Source organism: Scyliorhinus canicula, chromosome 13 (genome assembly GCF_902713615.1).
Source record: "Scyliorhinus canicula chromosome 13, sScyCan1.1, whole genome shotgun sequence".
Taxonomy (NCBI): domain Eukaryota; kingdom Metazoa; phylum Chordata; class Chondrichthyes; order Carcharhiniformes; family Scyliorhinidae; genus Scyliorhinus; species Scyliorhinus canicula.
The window spans coordinates 28,281,880-28,295,687 of record NC_052158.1 but is presented as its reverse complement, the minus strand read 5'-3'; the positions used below and the strand labels follow the sequence as shown (position 1 = coordinate 28,295,687).

Below are 13,808 nucleotides of genomic sequence, written 5' to 3'. Positions count from 1 at the left end.
TCCAGTGGGGATACAAGCCTGGGGGCCCTGGTAACGGTGCCGTGGCCGCTCCCTCCCACGAGGTATACCACGAGTCCGGTGGTGGCGGCTACCCTCAAGATTTGGGGGCAGTGGAGGCGACATAGGGGAGAAGTGGGGGGCTCAATGGAGGCTCCGTTAAGGGGGAACCATAGGTTTGTCCCGGGGAACATGGATGGGGGATTTCGGGGATGGTATAGAGCGGGCATTAGACAGCTGAGGGACCCGTTTATCGACGGAAGGTTTGCGAGCCTGGGGGAGTTGGAGGAGAAATTTGGGCTCCCGCCGGGAAACATGTTTAGATATCTGCAGGTAAAGGCATTTGCTAGACGGCAGGTGGAGGGATTCCCTGCGCTCCCCGCGAGGGGGGTGAGTGACAGGGTGCTCTCGGGGGTCTGGGTCGGGGAGGGGAAGATATCCGATATCCACAAGCTTATGCAGGAGGTGGAAGAGGCGTCAGTAGAGGAGCTGAAAACAAAGTGGGAGGGGGAACTGGGGGAACAGATCGAAGACGGGACATGGGCTGATGCCCTGGAGGGGGTAAATTCTTCCTCCTCGTGTGCGCGGCTTAGCCTCATCCAATTCAAGGTGCTGCATAGGGCCCACATGACTGGGACGAGTAGGTTCTTTGGGGGGTGAAGATAGGTGTGCCAGGTGCTCGGGGAGTCCAGCGAACCATGCCCATATGTTCTGGGCATGCCCGGCATTGGAGGAGTTCTGGAAGGGGGTGGCGAGGACGGTGTCAAGGGTGGTGGGATCCAGGGTCAAGCCAGGATGGGGATTCGCGATCTTTGGGGTTGGGGTAGAGCCGGGAGTGCAGGAGGCGAAAGAGGCCGGTGTGCTGGCCTTTGCGTCCCGAGTAGCCCGGCGAAGGATTTTGCTACAGTGGAAGGACGCGAGGCCCTCAAGCGTGGAGACCTGGATCAATGACATGGCGGGCTTCATTAAGCTTGAGAAGGTTAAATTCGCCCTGAGAGGATCGGTGCAAGGGTTCTTTAAACGGTGGCAACCTTTCCTCGACTTTCTGGCTCAACGATAGGGTACTGGGACAGTAGCAGCAGCAACCCAGGGGGGTGGGGGACGTTGATTATGTTGGCTTATTTTATTTAAATTTGATTTATCTAATTTTAATTTATGGTTAAGTTCTCTTGTTGGGGGGGGGGGGGTGGGGGGAATGTGATACACGTGATGTTATGGGATGGGGGGAATTGTGGGTGTTATGGGGCTGTTAGTTGCATATTACTGCTTTTTGCTATACTTGTTATATTTTCTGTAAAAAATTCCAATAAAAATTATTTTAAAAAAAACAAATATAAAATTGGTTTTTCAGGGTAGTGAAGCTGTTTAGTAGCAATTGTGAACTTGCTAAACCCGGTTACATCTCATTTAATTTTGATAGCAAGCATAACATATTTCTCCTTGATGTGGAGATGCCTATCTTGGATTGGGGTGGGCACAGTAAGAAGTCTTACACCAGGTTAAAGTCCAACAGGTTTTCTTTGGAATCACTAGCTTTCGGAGCGTAGCTCTTTCATCAGGTGAATCTTGATTCTAGTCTGAGTGGAACATTAACAACACACCCTATGGTGTGTGCGTTGGTGGGGGGGGGGGGGGGCTGAATCATCAACAGCAATTTCTGGTAACGGTCGACAGTTGCGCCATATTTACTGGTAGAAAATCTGGGCTATTCACTCAATGCAAGTGGGATTCCACTGCCATCAGCCTTACCACTGTACAAACGAAAATGGTCTGATCAGTACAGACACCATGTTTTAAGTCGTGGAGGTCAAGGAGATGGTAGGGAGGAATCACGACTTCCACAGTGATCCTATGGAACAAACGGTGGATGTGGAATCTCTGAGGAATGCGCACACTGGGAAACCCTCTGAAAACTGTATTTGGCCCATTAAAAAAAAAAGAATCACCGAATTCCAACTGCGCAGAGGGCCATTCGGCCCATCGTTGCTGCACCGGCTCTCCAGATGAGCTTCCCCTGTCTCCTCCCCCCCCCCCCCCCCCTCCAAACGACCTCTGTGGTATAGAAACAATCCAATGCCCTCTTCCAGGCAGTGCATTCCAGACCCGAACCACTTGCTGTGTTGAAACATTTTTTCCCCCCTCAGGTCATATTTACACTGTACTGATCCCCCCCCCTTGACTGGGGAGCTTCTTCAACTCCCACTCACATCTCCCACTCATTGTTCGCAGCACGTCTTGAACTCTGCTTTTTAAAAATAGGGTCTTTCCTATTGACCAACTTTTGGGATTAAATACAATTTAATAACTTTCCCTTGTTTACTTGTGAAACGTTTGCAAGCTGTAAAAGCCTTTACTCCCCACTGAAATGTAAGAACTGAGGAAAAAAAACAAGCCCCTATATATTTCCTTTACTTCTAAAATGGACACAACCAGGAGTACACATTCAGCAAAAAGGATTAGTGACACTGCCTGCTGTATTAATGCTTTTATTCGTGTCCACATGAAATTATCAGTGCGAAGCAGCTTTGAATGTTCAGTTCCTCTAACCTTGGCGAGGGATTAGAGCTTAGGTCGCCCAAGTCTGGTTGCAACCTTTGGTCGAGAACCAGACCATGGGAGTAGACCAGAAATCACAGGAATTTACAATGAAATTATTCAGTCAACAGCAGCAAGATAACAGGTGCAAACAGAAATTCTTCATGGCTTTATAATTCAAATTTGGATAATATTCATTTCGATAAGTTGATTGCACTTGACAATCAAGTACATATTTGGACAGGAAAAAGATAAATTCTGCATCATCTTTCTCTTTCGTATCACACACGACCACAGGTACAGAATCGTAACAAGTCCATCACGTCCAAAAAAAAAAGGGGGGCAATAGAAACTCATCCTTGTTCCATCCAACCCTGCTTTCCTGACAACCAATTATGATTAATAAAAAAAGGATCCCTGCTTATGGATACGGTACCAGACTGCACTTCCTCAGTCAACCGAGTCACCCCCCAACTCTCAGCGCCGGAATGGACATTTACACAAAAGGCCAGGTGCTACCTTCCCCTCTGAAATATAACGGCATTCACGCAGGATGACTCACCAAGTACAGTGTGGAGTAGAGCGGAGTATTGTAAGAGGTCAATATATAAATAGGTTCTCTGAAGTAATTTGGACACTGCTCTCCCTCCAATCTGTTCTTTCATTTACTTATGATGTGGAGATGCCGCCGTTGGACTGCGGTGAGCACAGTAAAAAGTCTTACAGCACCAGGTTAAAGTCCAACATGTTTGTTTCAAACACCAGCTTTCGGAGCACTGCTCCTTCCTCAGGTGAATGGTTCACCTGAGGAAGGAGCAGTGCTCCGAAAGCTAGCGTTTGAAACAAACATGTTGGACTTTAACCTGGTGTTGTAAGACTTTTTACTGTATTCATTTACTTAGATCTGATCAAGGGGAAAAAACCCCCAAAAAAGTCATAATGCATCAACAAAATGCAATTTATCCAATACTGTCCAGTAGATAAGTGCTTAGCGCACACTCCAGTTCCATTCTTGCTCTGTACTGTTGGTTGATCTCAGCCGGGGTCAGTAATATGAAGTACATTTTGTCTCGGTGCTTCTGCGCAGGGAAAATGAATCAACAAAAACACCCACTGCCATTCACGGCGGAGACCAAGGCGGTGGTGGTCATCAGATGTAGAAATTGTCAGATGAGTAACGTGTCAGCTCAGCTCAGGTACGAAGTGCACCCTACAAAGCGACCCCCCTTCCCCATGCCAGGTTCACTCTGGGTGAGAGGTTGAAAGGCATATAACCAGCAAAGTCAATATAAAACCTTCAGGAGGCAAAACCGTGCATTTCTCTCTCAGATAAGGCTGTCTAGATGGGATGAAATGAAATGAAAATCGCTTGTCACAAGTAGGCTTCAAATGAAGTTACTGTGAAAAGCCCCTAGTCGCCACATTCTGGCGCCTGTTCGGGGAGGCTGGTACGGGAATTGAACCTGCGCTGCAGCCTTGGTCCGCTTTACAAGCCAGCTATTTAGCCCACTGTGCTAAACCAGCCCCATATTTGTCCATATCAGAAAATAGACGAGCATCTCAATAACATCCTTCTGAATAGCTGCTTTTGAGAGATGAAAGTTTCGTTTTGTCAAATTGACAGGTGGTGATTTAAAAAATGAAAGTGGTAAATGTCTTGCTCATACCTTCCGATGGGGGGTGGGGAAGAACAATTTTCAGCTCAAATCTTTTCTGACGACCCAGCACTTTTCATTTTGGATCAGTGGTGGGCCTTTTAACCTCTGATTCGCCTTTCACCCTCCTTCTGACCAAGGAACTGGGGTCATGGGGTCAAATAGTAGTAACTCACCCTGCTCACCGGGCAGGGCTGCGACATGACAGCTGGCACAGCCACCACCGTGCACGCAATAACCATTTAATTTGCTCCATCTTGCTTCTTCATTGTCTGCTGGAATTTCCTCTCTTCAGCCATTAATGTTAAATGGGGTGTCCACTTTAAACGCCTTTAATTACACAGTTTTCTTTCTTTCTCGCCCACCCTTTAGAAAACTGCTCGATAAATCTCAACACCAATCATTTAGCGACCAGGATCAAATGGAAGTGAAGTCGTGCCTGGGAATTGGAAGAAAAATCTGCTGCCACTGCCTCAGTTCGACGAAGTGTTTTACTGCCAGTTCAACTGTTGGAATTGCAATCACTCCAATGAAGGAACAATTCGCGCAATGAAAGATCCCATCGATTAACAACAGCCAGGTTTTGGCAAGGTCGGACACACACACAGAGCCAGCCCGGCCCGGCTCTCCACGCACACACAGCCCGACCCGGCTCTCCACGCGCGCACACACACAGCCCGACCCGGCTCTCCACGCGCGCACACACACAGCCCGACCCGGCTCTCCACGCGCGCACACACACAGCCCGACCCGGCTCTCCACGCGCACACACACACAGCCCGACCCGGCTCTCCACGCGCGCACACACACAGCCCGACCCGGCTCTCCACGCGCACACACACACAGCCCGACCCGGCTCTCCACGCGCACACACACACAGCCCGACCCGGCCCTCCACACACACACACACACACACACACTGCCGAGGCCGGCCCAGCTCTCCACAAACACACTGCCCGACCCGGCTCTCCACGCACACACACACACTGCCGGGCCGGCCCAGCTCTGCACACACACCACACACACACACAGCCCGGCCCAGCTCTCCACACACACACACTGCCCGGCCGGCTGGCTGAGCTCTCCCAGCATTTTCAGGTTTCCAGTATCTGCAGTATTTTTTAAAAAGCAGTAGCATCATGTGAAATTTTCCAATCTTACGGCCAGGCAGCAAATCGCACTACAGGCTAACAAGAGGTGGTGGTGGGGCGCAGAAAGACCTACAAGTAGAACCGGGGCACATGAGGGGACACATTTCCCTGTTCCCATATCTTCGGGACACGGCCATGGCAATGACAGGGAATTGCAATCTGCTCATTTGACATAGTCCCTAGTGGACAGCGAGGAGTACATCCCAACAAACAAAGAAACACAAACAAATCGCTTGAAGCCTTGGTCTTCCAGAGCTTGTTATTATTAGGACGGGAATAAAAATAAAAGACACAGAGTAACGTGGTCGTGCAGAGATTTTACACATTCCTCACTCGACAGGATGTAATCTCCTTGCAGCCTGACGCTGCACAGATTTACATTTGCTCCACCACATTGCATACAGTGCAAACGCGGTTCAGAGGGTGGGGAGGCGCGGGTGGGGTGATTTCCAACTGCATTAAAACATGCGATGGCAGAAACAGCCTGGGTTTGTGCAAGGTACAGCTTTTGCCAGTGGGGAGCGCTCTGAAGTGTGCGTGTTTGTGACATTGCAACACCCTCCCAACCACTTTGCACTCTCAGCAGTGTTTCTCCCCCACTTTGCCAGTGGACTGAGCAAAGAGCAGGTTCAACGCCGGGCGATGTTCCTCCATCCCGAGGGCGACCAGAGCTCCGGCCAGCAGCGTCTTCACCTTGGTGAATGGGGGCTGGGTTGGCATCATCTATAGGCACAGAGGAGAGAAGTGGGTCGGGGGCGGTGCGGGAAAGAAAAATCAAATAGAGGTCAGCATTGGGATCACAGTTCGTTGGAAGTACTCATCAATTAATTAATTTGTCAATAATCAAACCATGGCCAGCAGAAAGTTAGCGTCTTTGTTGGCATGGAGGCAAAAGGCAGGGCATGTCAAAGACCAGCATGGGTCTGGCTGGCTGGGCCAGCATTTATTGCCCAATCCTAATTGGAACGGAATTGCAGTTAAAAGTCAACCATGTTGCTATGGGTCTGGAGTCACACGTAGGCCAAACCGGGTCAGGACGGCAGATTTCCTTCCCCAAAGGGACATCAGTGAACCAGATGAGTTTTTACAACAATCGACAAATGGTGTCTTTATGAACTTTTCATTCCAGATTTTTACTGTATCCAAATTTCACCAGCTGCTGTGGTGGGATTCCAACCTGGGTTTTCAGAGCGTTACGCTGGGCCTCTGGGTTGCTGGTTCAGTGACAATTCCACCCAGCCAGCATCTTTGATCATGGAGCTCAGATACTGCCAGGTTCCATACTCTTTAGAAATGTCCCAAAACCCATCAAATACTTTTTTTTCTTAAATTTAAAGTATCCCATTCTTTTTTTCCAATTAAGGGGCAATTTAGCATGGCCAATTCACCTACCCTGCACATCTTTTGGGTTGTGGGAGGATGAGACCCACGCAGACACAGGGAGAATGTGCAAACTCCACACGGACAGTGACCTGGGGCTGGGATCGAACCCGGGTCCTCGGCGCCGTGAGGCAGCAGACCATGTCGCCAAAACCTTCAAATTGAATCATTTTTGGAGTTACAGCCACTACGATCAGGGGCAAACTTTTGCCACTTTGTGCATAACACGATGCCACAAGCAGTTGAGACCCATGCAGGCACTGGGGAGAATGTGCAAACGTCATACGGATAGTGACCCTTCAGATCTGCATGAGCTTGCCCTGTTTTTATGAATCGCTTGTAACAGCTTATACAATCAATAAGGGACATAATTGCCATCATAATCTTCCATCAACGTGCATGTGCCACAGGATGAATAACCGGTTAATTGCTTATGGAAACGTTATCCATGAAACTGGGAAGGTCTTCTCGCCAAATTACATCCTTCCACTTCCATCCCCACTGCTGCAATCAGGCTTCACCCTGTGTGACAAGGTCATGGCCTCAAGCGCCAGTGTTATTCCCCGCACAACTCTAGTCCCACCCTTCTTCACCTGGCACTCTACTCCCTCTTACCTTTAATTCCTTTTGCCCTCATGTGCTTACCCACAACCCCTGAAAGGCATCAACGTGATTTGCCTCAACTACTCCGCGTGCCTGCTGGTTCCATATCCCAACCAGTTACTAAGTAAAGGATGTTCCAGCTGAATTCCCAATTGGACTGATCAGTGACTGAACTTGGAAAGCTCCACACACCCACTCAACCCATCAGAAACAAAGCTGCACAACTCCCACTTGAATGCAGGTGCCCAGACCCACCATTTGCTCAGGTTATGTAGGACTCTCCTCTGCCAACAGAGCATTTACCTGCTACGAAAGTGGTGTGTGCAGAAATTCCAGACCTCGGAAAGGACCCCCGGCAACCTCGAACACAACAAAAAATCTTCAGACTCACCTTATCGATCTTGTGCCGGTGAATAAGCCCATCAGGTCCCAGATAAAACGTGGAATATGCATCATAGGTTCTGCAGGTTTGGACGGGAAGAGGCAAAAATTATGCATCATAAAGTGGATTTTGATACAAGACTAATTTTTAAGATTTAACATTGGTTTCAACTGTACTGTAACCACCTTTTAAATTATTTAGTTTGATGTCCAGCCTGCTGAGCGAGGCAATTTAAGCAGCCCAACGAAAGCTCACGGATAAACAAAACCGCTCTTCTTGATAAGCTAATGAAGGGTTTTTTTTCCCAATTAAAGGCAATTTAGCGTGGCCAATCCACCTATCCTGCACATCTTTGGGTTTGGAGGGTTGAGACCCACGCAGAGACGGGGAGAATGTGCAAACTCCACACGGACAGTGACCCTTCAGATCTGCACAAATAGCTTGCCCTGTTTTTTATGAATCGCTTGAAACAGCTTATACGATCAATAATGGACAATAATTGGCATCATGTAATTGGCATCAAAATCTCCCAGCAAAGTGCACGTGCCACAGGATGAACTTTAAAAGCTGAACCATTCCATAGGCACAACTAAACCACACAAAGACTCTCAAATTTAAAAAGATACAGCACAGAAACAGGTCATTGGACCCAGTGGGTCAATGCTGTGCAAGAGCCTGGTCTCACCCGACACCATCTAAATCTGTCAACAGGCCCTTTTCTTTGCTCCCTTGTCAAGCTTCCCTGTACCTCTGACTAATGTTGATCATCTCGACTACTTCTTGTGATATCAAGTTCCAAAAGTGCACCACTTTCTGGATTTAAAAAGAAATGTTTATCCTGGGTTCCAGTGGCTGCTGCATTCATGGACCCTAGTTTTGGTCTTCGCTACTTCAACCCTACCAAACCCTTTTATAATTTTAATGACCGCTCTGCCTCAGCTTTCCAGCTGGTCCGCACCTTGGTCTGACACCACGTACAGATCCCAGTATCGGCTCTTAAACCAAGCACCAAATGCTTGAGTGACAGGTTTAAACATTCTTCCTGCCAAAATGCTGGAGCAAAGGGACGCACTTCGGGAAACCACGTCTCTCTTCCTCTCCCCGCCCAATCCCCGTGACCTCCTCGATGAAAGCAGTCTGGATTCTCACCTGTAGAGCTCCGTCTTGTCCTTCTTGTAAAATTTCAGCATGAGAACATGGAGCGGGAGACCTGTAACCCGCCAGCGCACCTGGATGGTCCAGTCTTCAGGATGCTGTGTCATTTTCATAACCTCCATGCGAATGTCAGCACAGTAATTCCATGCGATAAATCTCAGCACGGTCACAATTGCCTGGTAAGTGATACGGCCCCTGGGGCGGTAAAAGGCAAAGCACAGTAAATGCAAGCACGCAAGAAAGCACCGAATAAATCACACGACCCCCAAAGTCTGGCCAGCCATTCAATAGGACCATGGCTAATCTTCACCCTCAATTCTCCATTTCCCTCACCCTATGCCCATAAACATCCATTCCCTTAAAGCCCAATATTCACCGTCTTAAATATACGCAACTGAGCATCCATAGGCCTCTGGCCTACAGAATGCCCAAACACCCCACCCTAGGGAAGAAACTTCTCACCTCTGTCATAAATGGCCCACCCCTTATTCTGAGACTCTCTGATCCTTAGTCCTAGATTCACCCTCAATAGGAAAGGCAGTGAAAAGGGGGTAGTAATCACAAACATCCTCCTTACATTAAAAAGGAGAAAGGGGTCAATGCCAAACTCGGTTCCCACTGGACATAGTTTAATGTTTTTAAAACATTTTTATTATAACTTTAGAGTACCCAATTATTTTTTCCAATTAAGGGGCAATTTTAGCGTGGCCAATCCACCTAACCTGCACATCTTTGGGTTGTGGGGGTGAAACCCACGCAAACACAGGGAGAACATGCAAACTCCACACGGACAGTGACCCAGGGCCGGGATTCGAACCCGGGTCCTCAGCGCCGTAGGCTGCAATGCCACCGTGCTGCCCCTCATAGTTAAATTTAATGGATGACTGCCAATCGCAAAGGAGAGCTTTCTGACATCAGGAATACAGCCAATAATCCATAACTGCCGTGCGGCTTCAGATAAAGCAATGATTGGTGATGGGGCAATTAAAGTCTCCTCCACAATGGAAAGACTGGGATGGGATGAAGAGGTGAGCTGGAATGACCTACCTCATCTATATTTTAAAAAATTAATTATTTTCACAGGATGTGGTTGTCGCTGGCTAAGCCAGCATTTCTATTGCCCCTTGAGAAGGTGGTGGCGTGCTGCCTTCTTGAACTGCTGCAGTCCATGCGGTGTAGGTAACAGCCACAGTGCTGTTCAGGAGGGAGTTCCAGGATTTTGATCCGGCGACAGTGAAAGAATGGCCGACATATTTCCAAGTCGGGATGGTCTGCGGCTTAGAGGGAAACTTGTTGGTCGTGTTCTCATGCATCTGTTACCATTTGTCCTTCTGGGAGGTAGAGGTCACAGGTTTGGAAGCTGATCGGTGTGGGCATACAAAGTCGTAGTATGGTCCACTTGTTCCAATATGAATAGCAATGAAGGCAGCACTGGAACCAAAAACATGGAATGAAAACACCAAGGAGGACAACACCAGGAATGGGTGCCACAAAGTGAGAGTCTTTCCCTTCCCTTTGTAAATTCACCCTCGTCATCCTGAAGGCCTCATTGTGAATAAAAAGGAAACAAATTGACATTGGTGTGTGGGAGGAGTTTGCCACAAACGGTGTCATGTAACTAAACCCATGCGGTGTCATTTTCATAACCTCCATGTGAATGTCGGCTCTGTAATTCCATGACTCTGCTACAGAGAAGTGAGGGAGAAAAAAAACCAAATCCCTGGACAACTCTTGTCCTCTCTGCTCAAAAGGCCCACAGAGACTCCAGGATTGGCCTGCTGAGTCAACCCGATGATATGACGGCCATCAGACATAACCCTCTGAGGGACTGACAAGGAAGGGCACACCCAGAACCTTTCACCCTCCGGCAGTCTCTCGGCAGTTATTTCAGAACCTATTTTCTCCCCTTGCTTCCCCTCCTGAAGATCTCAACTCTATCCTGAGGCACTGCTCTGAGGACGAAAGAGGCAGCATAAGAGTACATTTGGGAAAGGGGCAGACAGAGAGAGGTAGGCAAGCAGAATTCTGAAATGATGTAGCAGCTAAGGAGGCTGTTCAACCGAATGTTGTATCTGGAAAAAGCTGTCCAATTAGTCCCATTCCCTCGTCCATTCCACATGGCCTTGCAAATGCTTTCCTTCCAAGTACTAATCCAATTCTCTTTAGAACCCTCAGTAAGTAATGAACACATACAGATTGCTGGAGTTGCACCCTGTAGTTTGACCGATTAAATTGGTGAGTTTCTTACAACTGCACAATTGTCATGTAGGGTCTGATAAAGGGACGCATCTGGAACATGAGCTTGGAAGGGGAGAGGGTCCTGGTGGCTGGAATTTTAGTGATCCAAATCCACAAGACGCAGATATCTACCACACTGCCTACACCCATCAATATGCTTTCATTTCCACCATTTATTTGTCTAATGGCGATGAATCTTGTTAAAAATTGTTATTTGCCAAAATGGATTTTGAGTTAAAATGGATGTTTTAGAAGTTTGACCAGTCCCAGGGAAGAGATTTTTTAAAATTAATTTATTTTAGGATTGAAGAAAGAAGGATAAAATAATAAATTGTTAAAGGATGCAAAAAGCAGCTGGGAAGAATGGGGGGGAAACCCCAGTTCGCCATCGAATGACTGGACCAGCAAAACGCTGGCAATATGACGGATGTCGGGCCGCTTGGTGGGGCCACACTGTTTACGGTGGAAAAGATGACTGAGGTGATGGCTGTGGAGCTGGAGAAGCAGTTTGCGAGGCACACGAGGTGTTGAGGAAGGAGATGGCGGTCACACTGAAATCATTGGTGGAGGAGGCAATTGCCCCAGTGAGGGTGGATGTGGCAAAGACATCGGCCGAGGTGAGAGAGCAGGGTGAAAAGATGAAGGAAGTGGAGGAGGCCGTGTCGCAGCACGGCGACCAGCTCACCTCGATGGGGACGAGCGGCGGAGAGTGGTGGAGATCAACAGAGGGCTCTGAGCAAAGTTCGAGGACTTGTTTGGGGGTTCGGTGGGAGGATGGGATTGTTGTTGTTGATATGGGGATTGACATTGCATTCGTTACTGACTATTGTTTATTGTTGGTGGGTATAAATTTGGAAGAAAATGGAGGCGAATAAAAATATTTTTAAAACAATAGTTCATTATAAACGCGATAGTCAACGTCCTGTGGGGTTAGTCATACATCACAAGGACAAACCATAGACAAGTCACTATGTTACAAAACTGCTGCATTTTCAATGCAGTATTCTCCTTCACAGTAAAGTTAATTTGATCGGTAAATATGATTGCAAGTCTTTCTGTTGTAAAATCATATATTTCAATAAATTTTCAAATATCGTAAAAAAAATTATTTGCCTTCGTCAAGTACACTAAAGATTCACTTGCAAAAATCTATTACTACCAGCCCCAGGTTCTCTCCCAAATGAAAACCAGCTGTCCTCAAAAGCAAAAATAATTGTTTCTTGACCCCCGTCAACAGACTGGCCATAACCTTAGTATCTTGCCCCTCAAACGGTGCGGTTTGAAGGCAGAAAGCCAATTGGTAAATGAACGATCACATGAATCACAAAAATAGTTTCACATCTCTTTGTGTGGACGTGAATGGAAAGCCCACATGCTTTTTTAAAAATATATATTTTATGGAGGTATTTACATCAAACACAACCATAAAAAAGTAAGCAAAGGGCAGCACGGTGGCACAGTGGTTAGCATTGTTGCCTGCGGCACTGAGGACCCGGGTTCGAATCCCGGCCCTGGGTCTCTGTCCGTGTGGAGTTTGCACATTCTCCCCGTGTTTGCGTGGGTTTCGCCCCCACAACCCAACAGATGTGCAGGATAGGTAGATTGGCCACCCTAAATTGCCCCTTAATTGGAAAAAATTATTGGGTACTCTAAATTTATTTTTAAAAAGCAAGCAAACAGGAATGCAAATAATCAAAACAAATACATATCTAACACCCCACTGTCCCAATTCCCCAACCTCCTGTTTTTAACAACCTCCCCGCACTGCTGACATCTTAACTGTTCTCAAAGAAGTTGATGAACGGCTGCCATCCCTGGGCAAACCCCTCCACACAAACTTGATCTTTTCCAGCCTGAGAAACTCTGCCAGATCACTCACCCACACCCCCTGTTTCGGTGGCCCCCGAGTCCCGCCTTTCCAATAATATCCTTCTATGGGCTACTAGGGAGACAAAGGCCAGGACATCGGCCTCTCCCGTCCCCTGGACTCGGTCGGCACCCCAAGACCTCCGACGTAACATGGGCGAACCCCCGCCAGAATCCCCCAAGCTTTGGACAGGCCCAAAACATGTGAAAAGTCCACATGCTTGAGCTGCTAGCAAAACTGACATCTGTGGCGAAAGGTACGACGTTCAAAGACACTGCTCACCCAAGCTCATTCATAAACCACCGATTGCACCCCGGCTCCGGACCTGTCAAAGGCTGCACCAGACCGTTGCCAAACCTATCGTCTTGGTTCAGGCTGGGTCCAGCTGCCATCACCACAATCTTACTGTCACCAAGGTGGTCTACTCCCACCGCCATATAGCTTTATTCGTCTCAGCCCCCGCCTCAGCATTTCTCCTGCTGAAACACTGAGCAAAAAAAAAAAAAAATCTCTGGCCAGCCTCCCACCCACCACAAACAGGAGATCATTCAAAACTCTGCCACCTACATCCTAAGTTGCTTCAAGAACCGTCCACACTGCACCGACTGTGCTTGGGGACTGACGCTGGCTCCTGGTACATTTTAAAATCGAAAAAGGTTCAATGTTCAAATTTGCATGCTTTGCCACAAATCTCACCCGTCTCTAGCTCTGTACGCTTCCCCCGGTCCTCCAACCCTCCCCTGTACTAAACCGCCCCACCAAGAGTCTGGAGCGTGTGGATTCATGTTCCAGTGGAGCACAAAAACCATAGCAGTACCATGGGAGTGTCACTGTGGAAGGCACAA

General features: G+C 47.9%; 1 protein-coding gene across 4 annotated transcripts in view; it reads right to left on the bottom strand.

Moving 5' to 3' along the window:
• Window positions 1–5,003: 5,003 nt before the first annotated feature.
• c13h6orf136 (chromosome 13 C6orf136 homolog) overlaps window positions 5,004–13,808 on the bottom strand; it is a 40,247-nt gene continuing 31,442 nt past the window's right edge. For 2 of the 4 annotated variants that reach the window (XM_038815869.1, XM_038815870.1), the window contains exons 5-7: window positions 8,853–9,053; window positions 7,713–7,782; window positions 5,007–6,061 (exon numbers count right to left, since the gene is read on the bottom strand). In XM_038815869.1, the coding sequence (XP_038671797.1) occupies window positions 5,918–6,061; window positions 7,713–7,782; window positions 8,853–9,053 (415 nt within the window). In that variant the 3' untranslated portion in view covers window positions 5,007–5,917. Of the gene's footprint in view, window positions 6,062–7,712; window positions 7,783–8,852; window positions 9,054–13,808 lie in introns of all 4 variants that reach the window. The other 2 variants (XR_005462829.1, XM_038815871.1) reach the window with 2 other exon arrangements.